Genomic DNA, 14673 nt, shown 5'->3' with positions numbered 1-14673 from the left:
CCACTCCACATATTTTTTTCTTCTCCTTTCTCTCCTCTCGATAAACCTCGAATCATCGATCCGAGGATTCTATGCAAAATTGAGGAGTCTTGACGCTTAACCCTTGCTAGACTCCCGCGGACCTCCGGGACGATTTCAGCCGCCGATGAATTCCCTAGGGAGAAAGAAGGGGGTCCTTCGAAGAGTCTCCCTTCCCTCTCCATCAGGGAGGAGACTCCCATTACGGGATTCCTCCTCGTAATCGAGCCCCCTGGGAGAGCGCCATTTCCGAAAAAAAAAATTCCCCTCTCCCGAGTATCTCCGGGAATTATTTTAATCGCCGGGGGGGAAAAAAGACACCCACCCCGCGAATCGTCTCGATAAATTGTTTCCGACGCGTCGCGCGAAATCGGGCCCCTCCTCCTTCCCTCTGCCTCCCTCTCTCTCTGTCGGCCCCGCCAGTATTGATTTCGTATCAAAATCAGATTATCGAGACGCCTCGAAATAAAACGCGTCGGCGGCCGGTAATTCGTTTTACGGCCCGGCCGTGTTTGAGACTGTTCCGATCGGGCAGCTTGACGCGTCATAACCGCGGCCGGGGTAAAATCCGCGAAACAATCGGGAGGGGGTGGCCCGTCCCTCCCCCCCCCCGAACGCGGATTATGAATTTCACACCCCGTCGCCCGCGTTTTCACCTCGCTCTGTGACAACTCCCGGTGGACTTCGCTCGCTAGAATTTTCCTCCCTTTTTCCTCTTTTTGGGGTTTCTCTTATTTCACGATAATTTTTTTTTTTTTTTTCTCGCCGGGGAAAAAATCGCCGCGTTTTCGGCGCCCCGCTCCGCGACCCCGAATCTGCACCTCGGCGGGGGGTCGTGGTTCGCAGGTGTCGGGGGCAGGGGGAAATGGGGCAGAGAGCGGATTCGAGCCGTGAACGATGGCGCCTCTTAGAGGGCGCGGCCAAAGCGGGTTAAATTTCAAAAAGTGCCGCGCGTTTTATCAGCGCGGTCCTTTGTCGCCCACGGTTGCATTCCGCGCGAGTGCGGTTTGCCGCGGGGGGGGGGGGGAGGGGGAGGGAAGGCGAAATGGGGAAAAAAGGAAACGATGGTAACCCCGGGCCGAGTTGAAACGTCAGCCGGAAAACGCCGGGAAAACGCGGCGGGGCTCTTAGCTCGCGCTCGCTTTTCCGCCCCTTTTGTTGGGCTCTTTTTTTTACTTATCCTTTTTTTCTCCTCCCCCCCCGCCTTCCTTTTTTCTGAACGTAGACACTTATCTTGCGCCCGGTCACTGATATCGGGACTGTTGGATCTGGAAAGTGAAAGCGGGAAAATGATATCCCCCCCCGGCTCCCCTCGTTGCTGCGTTTAATACGCGACGGTCCAGCCGCAGATCGTCTTGGCGCAGACTCCGGATTCGTTTCTCGATCCGATCGGCCGATGGGTGGACGGTAATTGCCGAGGTCTGGATCACGGGCGCGATGGGATTTATCGCGATTTGTCGTGATTTAGGGGGAATTGTCGCGATTTGTCCCCGGGTCGTCGGGGGGGAGGGTCGCGATCTATCGGTGATCGTCGACGGTTCTGATGGATTTAGATGGAGCGTTAGGCACCGCCACCGGGGGGCTCGTCACGAATTGCCGCGAATTATCGTGACGTCACGACTTATACACGAGTATATCCGAAAGTACGACTCGGGGACGGATGACGGATTTTCCTCATTTCTTTTTTTTCTCTTGGTTTTTCTCTTAACCGTAAAAAATCGATTCACGAGTCCTGGCTCTCTCGGTACGCCGCGCTTCTCTCGGGGAATCCTCTCCGATTCCTGATAATCGGCGCACCTTGCGTCCAGGTCGGCCCTTCCCGAGCCGAGTGACACACCGGGGTCGACAAACTCTCTCCGCGGGATTTCTTTTCGAAGCCGACGCGGCCGATTCGCCTCGCCGTATAAAGTGAGCCCGGCAAAAACCCGTTTGTCGGGGGCGAGGGGGGCCCCACCTCTCGCCCCCGACAATGCCCACGCGTTCGTTTTCTCGTTCGTCGGCCTGGACTCCCGGCGTCCCTCGGGAGAGGGTCGTTTGTCGACCCCTTCTTTCTCCCCTTTCCCTTGAAAACGCCCGAAAGAGACGAATCGACGCGAGACCCCCCCCGGATGCCTCGAGGAGAACTCCACTGCCCTTCCCCCGTTGCGTCGAAATTTTAGAGAATCTGCCCCGAGATGATAGCGTCATCGAACGGCGGAAAATATTGGCGCATTTTAGTATGCTCCGATTTTAACATTTCTTTGAGGGGACGGGAAAAGGAAAAGGGGGAGAAAGTACGTTGGGGGCAACGAAGGACGAGGAAGCGGGCTAAACGTGAATTTCTCGCTCGCCCGAGCGCGCGCCGATTGACGAACACGCGACCACGTTTCGAGGCGAGCCGGTCACGAGACAACGAGCGCATGCACATGCATTAAGTGCACCTAATCACGGCAACAGGTACCCGGTGCGGTATTTATTTTCGCTCCGGTTTTCGGGAGCGGATGTGTTTACCGGGCGCCCGCCCCCTGAAATCGGGAAGCTTTGCGGAATAAATTCTTCCCCGATTTTCCTGCGCTTTTTTCCTCCCGGGAAGAATCTCCGAGACATCGCGGAAATACTTTTCTCTTCCCTTTCTTTCTAATTTCTCCTCCCGAACCCTCTCTGTAATGGGAAAATTCCACCTCTAGGCGACAGCGGGGAGGGAATCGCATTATTTTCCGGAAAACTGAGGGGACTGAGATTTTCCCGGTCGGCGGGCCGAATTTTCGACGGTCGTTTCCCCGGATCGCGCGTTGTGGAACCACGACTCGAAAAGGGGACCGAGGCGGGGGGGCAGAGATGTAATCTATTCATGAAACGGAAGTGAGAAGTTTAAGTGGAAAAGTTCCTTTCGCGTCATTGGCACGAGATATCCGGTCTAAGGTCGGCGGCTCCCGGGGGAGGGGGGCACTCGCGATCGCAATTGCGCTTTTCACCCGCGGAGCATGCACGACTCTCTTTTTACGTACGCAACCCCGGAACGGGGATTCTCCGTTTCTCGCCAATTAGGGAGGCCTTTTTTTTTTTCTCCGGACGGGGGCGAGGGACATTCTTCTGGGTGAAGATGCGTGGGTGTAAGGAGTACAGGTGCGGGGACAGAGGGGAGGGTACACCCGAGGAAACGGGAATGCACCTACACTGATAGCGCCTCCTCGTCAGGAGCTGCAGGTTTGCTCCGATTTAGCTCCGGGATAGAGACCCCTCCTGGACCGGGGTGTGGGGGGGGCACTACTCTAATTAACAGAGGCGAATCTCGGGATTCGCTTTGGCTAACCAATTTCGCCTTCTCGCGAGTCGACGCTATCGGGGGCCGTCCACCTCTTTGATAGCGAGGGTTTTCCTGGGGTCAAGCTTTTAGGCTCCCCGAAGGATGACGTTCCTTTGGGTTCGCCTCCGAGGTGTGTCCCTCCTTCGAGAGGTTCACTCGGTTTCTATCGAGGTTCACCTTCGAGATTCCTCTCTCGAGTTTCAGCCCCCCTCCCGCGAGCAATCTCGCGTCGTTCCTCTCAGGCCCGTCCGGGAGTGATAACGCGGCTCTCTCTCTCTCTCCCTCTCGCCTCTTTTCTTTCTTCGCAAAAGTTCGCAACGTGGGTAACGCGGATACGAGATATCCGCGGAAAGAGGTGCGCCCTCCGAGAGGGACGCGGGGTTACAAGGCGCCGCGACGCGGCCATACGTCGCCATGACGACGTTTCCGAGGCGTCGGAGTGCGAGGGATTTTATTGTCTTCCTCGCGCGACCTCGTCCTCGTCCTTACCTGCCGCCCTTCCCTCTCTCTCTTTCTCTCATCTCCTTCACGTCTTTCCTCTCCTTTTAATCCATATCTCCGCCGGCCTCTGCTTCCTTACCTCTATTACGCGACCGTACGTACCGAGCGGGAGAAAGAGAGAGAACTCGGGTGAGTACATATACAAGCACATATGTAGAGAGAGAAGCAGGGGGGTGTCAGGGTGTATCGAGTTACCCACGGCAAATGGATCCCGGTCCGGAGTCCCATTTTGGACCAGGAAATCCTCGGATTCCTCGTATTAATATATAGTATATAGATAATTTGATAGTTTTTTTTCTCTTTATTTTTTTTTTAATGCTGCGACCAGAACGTGAACTTGTCATCTTTTCGCCCCGGAGACGTATCTCGACGAGACTCGGAGATAACGCGAGTTATCTACCCCGAGAAAAATAAGGCAGTTTTATTATTTTTTTTTTTTCTCTCCAATTCCGATTCAAAATCGAGGGCGAACGTCGAACCGCGAGAACGGACGTTCCCATCTTTTGACTTCGGAGGGGGATATCGGGGCGCTAGGAGGCGTTATCAGGCCGCGGAAATTACTTGCCCGTTTATCGGCGGAATTGGAAAAGACGTCTTCGGGGCGGGACGAGGAGCTAGAGGGAGAAATATCGAGAGATAGAGAGAGATGTCGCGAGGAGGCTTGCGGGAATTCGCGGGATATCCCCTTCTCCCGAAATCTCGACGATAACCTGAGAGGGAATCCTCGGGACGAGGTAAAAAGCGGGAGGGTTCCCATTTCCGACCTCTTAAAGGGAATAATTACCGAACGCAGTCCCCGGGCTAAGCCTCGATCCCGGTTTTTTTTTTTTTTTTTTTTTTCTTGCGGGTCGTTATCGGTGAAACGGCGCCGTTAATTCCCGACGAGCCGGCGACTCGGATCGCGCGGGACATGCATAATACGGTCCATTTGGATTTTAATAATTTACCTCGGCGCGTGGAACGAGCGATATCGAGAGGGAGGGAAGGGGAAACGACGGAGGGGCGAAGGGGGGTGTATAAATTGGCGGATCGGGGGTGTTAAAAAATTAACGATAAAAGCTGCGATAAATGTTCGACTCGGCCGTCCGTTCGGGACTGTCGGGCGTTTAACGAGCGTTCCCCTCTCTTCCTATTTTTCCTATCATTTTATCCCCCCCCCCCCAAGTTTTCCGGAATACGCGGGACGGATTATTAATCTCGCGGTGGGAGAAAGAGGGAGAAGGAGGACACTCAAAGGGAGATATTCAATCCCAGGGATTTGCAACGACGCGTCATCCGCAGCCGGCTCGGAACCGATAAGTACGCTCGCGGCCCGCCGATTGCCCAATGGCGTTCGATAATCCTGTTTTAAGCCCCGAATAATTACAAAATGACCACCCCACCCCTCGAACCTCCGCCCGTGCACGGTTTTCCCCGCAGCCACTCTTGTGAAATCAAACGATTCACTCGTTTCGCGAATTTATGCGGCGAGCCGTTCCGTACGGCGTTATTGCGCGCGTATGTACAGAGAGGTGCACGGAGAGGTGCGTTGCGTTGGCTCGGTTTGCCAGTTGACTTAAATGCTTTTCCGCGGGTTTTTTAACGGCCCGCGTTTCTACGATCGCCCAACGCCCGCAGCTATAACTCGGAACGGCATGCGGAATGATAAGCGCGGTCGTCACCGTACGTTTTCCCCGCGGTCGGTCGATGGGTGCTCTCCGATTTTTTAATTATATTTTTTATATATTCTTCTCTTCGCTCTTTCTCCTATTAGTATTTTTTTTTTCTCGTTCCAACGGCGAGGACTAAGTTTCGCGCAGCGACGTTTCACTTGTAGATCGTAGATCGAAATTTCTCCTTTCTCTTTCCCTTCTTCCATTTCATTTCCCTTTTACTCGTCGACCTTTCGCGTCATTATCCGCGCTGCAATCACTCGGGCTGATTAAATTGCGTATCTCGGTCCCGACCTTATGACGGATCGCCGGTTTAAGAAATCCCCGACCACGGTAAAAATCCAATTTTGCCTGCGCCCCGTGTTCGATATCTCTTTGATTTTTTCTTTTCCTCGTCTTTTCTCTTATTTATTCTCCCCTGGTCCAGCGGCGCTTGCCCCCAGCATGCTTACCCCGTCATCCCCGATGGGGATGAATAAGTCGTCCTCCGGTCAACGGGGGTGTTTGCGGCCGCTTTCATAGCCCCGGGTAGATAAACATTCGCCGGTTGATAGCGACCGATCGGCTCTCTCGCGGGGGGTCGTTTATCGATGCCAGAATTTCGGCCAGAATTCCGGGAGGGGGGGCGGAATTTCCCCGAGAATTCCGCCCGGAAGAATGGATCGCCCGGGCGATTCGCGGGGGGTGGTCGTTCCCCGTTCGAATATTCGGGATTAATGAGTCGCCCCGGGCGCGAATCGCGTCGTTTTGTCGCCCGGATGGCATTCCGGGCGGGAAACGCGCCCGGTCGGACACCCGGGGCCCGTCGCTTTCGTCCTCGCTCTGTCTCTCTCCTCTCTCTCTCCCTCCATCGCCTAATTGCAGCGAATTACCAAGCCGGCACTAATTTCCCGAAGTTAACGATCCGGCCGATCGACGACGCTTCCGCCGCGGTTTTCGGACGTCGTCGTCCTGGTCCTCGGTGGGCGGAATAAGAAAATCGGCCGACGTGGAAAATCCTCTCGACGTTCATTTAATCCCTACGCCGAAAATCGTGCCATTTTTCCCCGGATAGTATCGCAAGTCTGTAGTATGCGTGTGAGATAAAAAATGGCGGAAAAATTGGAGCGTTACGTCGACCGCGATTTTCGCGGACTTGTCCCACTTACTGAGACGAGATTTACCGGCGAAAGGTGACACAACGATGTCGTCGATTTCTCCGAGGTTCTCAAGGGAAAAACTGATCGCCGTGGCCGGTCACGTCCGGGTGTGCCGTTAACGTCGCAAGAACGTGGGATCGGCGATCTGACGTTTGACGAGTGGGCGGAGATGGGTTTACTGTTAATCACGCGGGAGGGACGAACCGTATAAAAATCAACGAATTCACATTTTGGATCCGATACCACCCACGCATTGATATAAAAAGATTTACGCGTTTTGGAACGTCGTGATGTGCACGTCTCTGTGTAGAAGTGCACGTACCGAAGCCTAGAAATTGACGTCAAAGGAATAGACCGCTTCGAAGAGCTTGACGACCTCACTGACATTTCCAAATGATCATCCCACGTGGCATCGGGAGCGAAACGTCTCTTTGAATTAATTTCATCTGGAATTTTTCCTAGGGGCTTTTTTTCCTCCGCAGCATCTCCGGCGGTCCGTGGAGCGACGCGGACCCGGCGCGGCGATTCGGTCGGTCCTAATTGCGAGATCACCCTCGCGATCGCAATTAGCGGGAGGCCGGGGTAACAAGTGACGGGTGCAATTTGCAATCGAAACTCTAACTGAATAACAGAAGTAATTAACGCTGCCCATCTCCCCGTGCAATGAGCATGTAGGTCGGCGATGGTTTAACCGACGCCACGAGCCCTCGACGTCTCGAGGGGGTGAGACCCACCCCTCGTTCATTTGGGTGTTCCCTAATTGAGCCAACGATTCACCCACTCCCTCCGAGGAGAAGAAAACCCCCCGGGTAATTTTTTTTTCCCTCCCTTTGTTCTCCCTCGATCTTTTTTTATAATTATTTCCCGGAGGGGTGATATCGAGACCGTCGAGCCGGCACGAAACATGCACGCCCTCCGCGAATAATTGAAACGCCTCGTCGATCGCACCCCGTCGTAACAGCTGACGCCCCTGGTGTTATCGGGGATGCGCGACGGAGATGCCTCGAGGAAGGATTTAATTCGCAAGGGTGGCCACCCTGGCCGGCGGGTAGAAGGGGCGCCGCGGAATTTCCTTGGGCCTCGCATTATACCGTGATCTAGTATCTCTGGTAATTAAATCCCAATTTTTCAATGCCTGAGATTGACCCTGGAAATTTGACATTAAGTCGCATCTTGACCTCGCTACATTCGTTTAATCCGGAAAATGTAATTTAATTTCGAGTACGATAATTTAATATTTAATCGCTGAATTATATATACATATTTTTTTTTTCATTTAACTACGGGTGGTTTACAATTTAAAGGCCAATAATTTACAATTTAAGGGGTTAAGTCCGTTTAATGGAGGCGCCACGGTTAACGACGAGTTACGGAGACGCGGTTGACACGCGCGGCCATCCCGCCGGTCAGGAATACTCCATCCAGTGAATTATCCTGTAATCCGGGAGATTTTTCCCCGGGCGGGAAAACTCGCCCGGGGCGGCCGCAAATTTACGAGCCCCAACGTGGCCAGGTGTAACCTCCCCGTCGGACACGCGTCATCCCCCTCTTCCTCTCCTGGCTTTTGCTATTCCGCTCTCGCCACGTCTGGAATATTAGGATGCACGCCACCCTCAGGAGGCGCCGCGACGCCTCCCGAGATAGGGCTTTACGATGATCCCGGAGACGTTTCTCATCCATCACGGGAACTTTCGCCGAAGCCCTCTTGTTCTTCCTTCCGCTCCCTAATTTACCTGCGGGATTCCTCGCCCCCGTGCCGACGATCGGTTCCCGATCATCCGGGATATCCGCGGATATAAACGTAGATATTTATCCGCGGAATAGAAGCCGAGGACGAAACGTCGAGATCCGGTATTTGCAATTCTTCTAATCATCCAGATGGATAATTACATATCTGTACATATCGATAACCTGTAAAAAACAGATTAATTGCCCGAAATAAATATATACACACGTATGGTATATATTCGATTATACGTGTTCGATTTGGCAGTGGGATGAATATTTTTTTTTTTATTTTATATGATAAGGAGACGAGAGTTTCGGGATGAATGGACGATAAGTGGGGGTGGTAAGTCGCCAGGACGGGCGCCAAATCTGGGGAAAATTCGGCGTATTGAAAAGTCGCCAGGAGTTTCTGGATTGGCCGGGATTGGCCGGGATTGGCCGTTCCCGGTTCCCGGGGGAGAAAAGGGGGGCCCGATCGAAGCGATCGCTCTGGGAAAGGGCCAAATGGCGAATGGCCGGCAAAATTGGCAGGCCCGGGGTGTAAACCCGCGACCCAACCCCGCGATATCGCCCCGTGTACCTCGGCACTGTAAACAGGACCTAATCCTCTTTGGAACGAACAACTTAGGCCGCGGTCCACCCCGATGTGTCCAATCCCGTCCCATTATCCTGCCGTTCATCCCGAGGGATGAAACACCCTCCCCTCTGACCGTTCGACATTTTATTCCGAATTCCGTGTTCCCTCTTTTCCTTAACTTTTCACCTTTATCCGTGATTCATTCTTAGGGGAATTTTCTCTTCCTACCGTTTCAGGGATCACGCAGGACACCTACATTCGACATTACGGCGCTGCCTGGTACGAGACGACGACGCTGCGACGCCACTGCGAGAGGGTGCGTCGCGACGCCTCGGATGCTGCCAAGGACCAGCCGCTTATCTTTCGCCTGAGGGCGCTCGACAGGTCAGAGGCGCTCCTTTTAAAGGAAATAATTTCTTAATGATACTTTGAATGGGGCGAAGGATACGCGAGGATCCGGCATTATTTTTTAACCTTATCCGTAATACACATAAAGTTTCATGATCGAGATCTACTCGAGCACTTTCGCATCACCTTAAGGCGGAAAATTGGGGGAACGTGCCGGTCTTCCTTCGCGGATCGATCGCCCCCCAGGGAGTGCGGGTTATCCGACGCGATTCGGCGGTGCTAGGCCGCTATCGGCCGCGAATCGCATCCGGAGGATCCCCCTTCGGGATAATTGGGTTCCTTGGCTCGCGATACGTGCCCGTCCGGCCGCGTTTCCGCGCCCGGAGTTGCAATAACGTTGCGGCCCGCCCGTTGCATCACGAGGGCTAAGCCCGGAGGCGAGCTTTACGCCGCGGAACCGCGCGCGGAATCGGACGTAATCGAAATCCCTTCTCTCGGGGTGGGTCGGGTATTACCGGACCCCGTGTTTGCCTTGAAAATCCCGGGGGAAGCGCCCTAGGGTGACTTTAACGGCGGCGCCTCCACCTGGATTGGCGATACGACTTGCCTTCACCTTTTCGGTGCCGGATGAATTCGTTAGCACTTGTGACACGATGATATATCGTTGATCGCCATTAAAATGGTTTTAAGAAAAATGGGCCGAGTACCTTTTTCGGTTCTTCTCGATTTTGACGTACAAGCCATCCCTCGATTTACGCGGAGTAAAAAATTGAGGGAGGGGTGTATTTATTTTTAATATCTCTCTGTGCTTATTCGGGGTGGTCATGGGAGGGAGAGAGTTGAGGTCTATTAGAAATATTGCTTTTAATATTTAATTCGTTTCTCCGGCGGGTCGGTCCGGACTCGAGGAATCGTTGGAAGTAGCCTGGAGAAAGGTCCTCTCGGGGAGATCCTTAATGGAGACGCCTTCGGGCCGAGAGGGTGGAGTTCCCCGGGTAACCCACCCCCGGCTGACGTTTGACGGGCGCTCCGTTAAAAATAACTTTGGGCGCCAATTTGCGCCAGCCCATCCATTAGCCCGAAGTGGAGGAGGTATAGACGCGCCGGGAAAACAGGAAGCGAGATGGATACCATCCCACGGGCGCTCCATCTTTCCGGGAGGCTGCGAACGTCCGGGCTCCCCCACCCCTTTGGGAAGGCGCGTAGGATAATATTTTTCTTCCGGAGAGAGATTCTCCAACCCCGAGAGAGGGGGGCCAGGTTGGGGGGGACCCTCGAAAAATCCGACTCGTCGAACGGCCTCGACGATCGATCCTCGACGAGTATCCCCGACGTCTCCGTGAATGGATGCGAACCATCCCTTATTTCGTACACCCCCCGGTGCCGCTTTTGAAGATTCCTCTAAACGACGGAAAAAAAAAATTCCCTGCATCACTTTCGTAGATACTGGTATATCGAATGATAAACATTCCCAGCGACATTTTCGGAGCTCCCTCTGAGCGACGGCCACGAAGAGGTCCTCGATGACCCTCTCCTTCTCCGTAACCCCGCCAACAAGTGCGGAGATTTCCTCCCCCGTTTCCAGTCATCAAAACTCCAAACGCCCTCTCGGCGGCGACCACGAAGAGGACCTCTTCAGGGTCCACCGCGAGGACGAAAGTCAACCTTCGATATTGGCTCTCGCGTGGCCGTTTCCGGTTACCCTTTACCGTAGGGGCGCCGTTCAGGGGTTGTATTCGGCCTCGTAAAACGGATATTTCCTGGGGGTCTGGGGTTGCACGTATATACGCGAACGGCCACTCGGCCAACCCTTTGCCTCCTTATGCGCGTCCGTTAAAGTCCCGGCACATATTGGCTCCCGGCCGACGGCTTCCCTCGGGATATCCTCCTCCTCCTCCTTCTCCCTCGCAAGGGGTGCGACCAGGAATCCGTAATCGAATTCGAAATTCAATGGAATCGAAACGCGCCGCGGCGGAACTCGCGCGACAATGTGGGCCCGGGGACATTTCCATTTTTATGTATATCGATTTTGCCCCCTCCCCTTTTTTCCTCATCCCCCGGAACGGGGGGCGCGATAAAGTACTCGCGGGGGGTCGATATCGCCGACGCCCGCGTTTCCGGTACGCTCTTCGGGGTCCTCTTCCAGGTCGTTCCCTTCGAGGACGAGGCTTGCGAGGGTCGTCGCCGATCGGATCGCCGACTCGTTATCGTATCACTCCCTCGTGATATTTTTTGATATTTACCCCCTCGAAGTGCTTCCTCTTTTTTTCGACTCGAGATAAATCGGGATGAAAAAATTCTCCGGGAATATCTTATCGGGAGACGAACCGGAAATCCAGCGAGAGAACTCGGCTTCTTCTCCGGGGGTCGCCGGTGCTCTCGCAAATTCGGAGATTTGCGAATTTGCGAGTTCACAGGGGTACGCAAACCCCCCCCGACAAATGTGCTCGGGGGAGGGGGATTCTTTTTCGTCGGGCCGTCCGCCCTGGTTCGCGTATACGTGCGTCGTCTGTCTCTTTATGTAAATCGGGGGAATCCACGGCAAGCAATAAAATGTAAAGCAGCACCTCTCCTTCGCCCCGCGCGGCCCCTCTTCCCCGTGTTCCTCGACGGTGTTCCATGGGGGGGCTACCCCTTTACCTATCTGTCTTATTTCCTGTCGCTTCTTCTCGACTATTTCCTCCCCGGCCGACCTATCCCGAATGACGTAAGAAATGAGGGGGGAAAAGGACGACGACGCCTTTCGACCAATTTCCGGTGATGAAAAAGGACGCGCCTCGGTGGCCCGGAATTTCGATAGCGAGTGACACGGACCTTTTCCAAATTCCTACCGTTGCGATGGGAATCTTTTTTGGGGGAATTTCTTTCTTTTCTTTCACGATATATCGAGAGGGGTGCGAGTCAACTATCCCTTGTCTCGCCTCTGGAAAGGGTTGAAACGGTCATAGATTTGGACACGAGGTCGGTTCGCGATATTGCCGGTAAAATGTTCGATTCAGCCCGACCCCCCCTCCCCGAGCGGGGGGCTCCGGGGGGGTGCTTTTTCACGAAAGTCTCATGTTTATCGAATCGTGGTGCAATTTCATTTCGGCCCATTTCGGCGAGCCGCTGTTCTATTATTTAACGGCCCCGCCGCAAAGGCCCGGGAGCTCGGTAAACCTCCCCCGTCCCCCTCGCCCCCGGGGGTGGTCGCGCGCCCGATCCCTCTTTTGTCACCCAACGGTTTAATTTTTCAAAAAGCCCCGAACCCACCGGACCTCGTTGAACTCGGCCCTTGAAAAAGCTATTATCAAATGTTCTATCAGGAATTTAAGCATCGACGGAGGAACCTTGAATTTTATCCCCCGAATTTTGAGGTTGGATATCTTTCGTTGTACCCGAGACTGGATAGGGAAGCATCGAAATTTCTCAGAGACTTTCGCCCAGTCAAGTTTCGGGACTTTGTCCGAAATCTGTCTCCCGAAAGTAAGATTTTAATATTTTCCGGGGTCCCTAGCGTAAGATATCGAGCCTCTGAATTTTTCCCTAATTTGGCCCCCTAAGGGGAAAGCTTCGGAATTTTTCCCCGAGGCAATTTTCCTGGAGGAGAAAAGAGTCGGAGAGAGGTCGCATCGCGCTGCGATATGTATTATCCGAGAAGTGTCGGGGAGCGTATTGAGGGGGCACGAGGGGGGACGGGTACATTTAACTCGATCAAATTCCGAGTGCATCGAAGTACGGGGGGTAGGAGGACGATCCATCATCCGAGACTATGGGGGGATGTATGTACACCGAGCCCCGGAATCGACAAAAGGTCAAGAATCTTTTCCGCGCCCCCCCCCCCCTCGCGGGGGGTGAGTCACCCCCGGCTCGTATTTTCCCGTCGCGTGATAACGCCGAACCGAGAGACACTTCCTCTACCCCTTGGCTCTCTCGGCACTCCTCGCCATTCATCTCCGAACACCCCCGGTCCGCTTTATCGCGTGGCCGAGCGGACGAGCCGCGCCGTTTCCACCGCAGGTGCACCCAGGGTAACGCCCTAGCCCCGTTAAGCGAACTCCCGATAAAAAAGGGCTCGGCCATGCGATGGCGATAGGTATAAATTTGGTATCATCGATTACCGTCCGAGATATCGGAATTCATTGATTCGTCATTCGAGGGATGATTGATCTCTTATATCCCTTTTTAAACATTTTCAAGATCGACGGGATTTTTTACGGGTACTTATTGTTAAGTCTCGAGGAAGAGGTACCGAATTTATTTTCAGGCTTGATAAGGGATGGTGAGGTCCTGGGACGAAATCGATGAATATAGTCCTGGCGTTTCAACGCCACGTTTGGAGACACTTGTTCTCGGTTTTGGCACTACGCTCCTTCGCCATTTATCTTGGACCGCCTTATCGCGTCGCCGGGCCAACTCGGTCGCGTCTTTTTCACCTGGGTGCGCGTACTCAGGGGTAACGTCCCCCTCTGGGCAGGACACCCTTGTAAGAGTAGACTATTCCCCCGTTAATAAGGGCACTCGGGTCGAATTTCTCGTCCCCGTTCATCGGCGGAGGGGAAGATCCTTCGAGTCGCGACTCGGTCGACTTTGATCGCGCTCGTTGGTTCCCTCTCGAGGGATAGGACGTGGCGAAGGTGCTCGTAAAACGGCGAAAACGCGTCCTGGCACTTTACGTCCCGCGACTCCCCCTCGTCCTGGCCGCAGGACGAAAGACGAGAGGGGGGCTCGTCCTCGCCGCTTTAATGGTCGACTCGAGTCCCCTCGAGGACTCCTTACGTCCGCCCTCCTGGAAACGGATCGGTCCTTGTCGAGGACACGATGTCGTTGACTTACCGACCGATCCCGTTGTCGGGACGTCCGGAAGGGGAGGCGCCGTCTTGTTCCCGGACCTTACTTCCAGGACCTTCCCACACAGGAAGACGAACCGGTGAAATTCGACCTCGAGAATTCCACGCGTCCCTTGACATCGAATTAATAAATCTAGGATTTTTAATTTCCGCGGGCCGAGTTCTTTAAATTGTTAAAAAAAAAATCGGGGGAATTCCGGGAGCGATTTTCCCTTCTTCAAGGATCTTTCTCCCGCGGGCGTAGTGAATGATCCTCCCGTGGGAACTCCTCGGCGAGGATCGATCCGTTTAAGTGGATCAGCACTTGCTTAACTCCGTAAAGCCGGAGAGAGAGAGAGAGAGATTCCGGAAAGTGCCATTAAGCCTCGATGGCCCTTAACTCTTTACGCCAGGGCACGCCAAGATTTCCCCAAAGAGTTGCGCCATCGAGATCGATGAAATCCTTCCCTTTACGAAAAAGCGCGGTCGAGAAGTTCTCGCGAGACTCCCCGAAATTAGCCCCGGAAGGGTGCTCAATTTTTTTTTTCTCTCTCTCTCTCCTCGCTTTTCCGATTTTCCCTGGATAAAATTCCACGCCGATTTGTATGTCAACGAT

At 53.9% G+C, this 14673-nt stretch overlaps 1 protein-coding gene across 1 annotated transcript in view; it reads left to right on the top strand.

Annotated features, from left to right (window-relative positions):
- Nucleotides 1-14673, top strand: part of LOC105700306 (disintegrin and metalloproteinase domain-containing protein 10) — a 58296-nt gene that overhangs the window by 4860 nt on the left and 38763 nt on the right. Inside the window, exon 3 of the mRNA XM_012426021.2 lies at nt 9138-9285. Within this exon, the coding sequence (XP_012281444.1) occupies nt 9138-9285 (148 nt within the window). The remainder of the gene's footprint in view (nt 1-9137; nt 9286-14673) is intronic.

This window comes from Orussus abietinus, unplaced genomic scaffold, assembly GCF_000612105.2.
Source record: "Orussus abietinus isolate OABI.00-Male unplaced genomic scaffold, Oabi_2.0 scaffold18, whole genome shotgun sequence".
NCBI classification, from domain to species: Eukaryota; Metazoa; Arthropoda; class Insecta; order Hymenoptera; family Orussidae; genus Orussus; species Orussus abietinus.
This window is presented reverse-complemented; position numbering and strand designations above follow the sequence as displayed.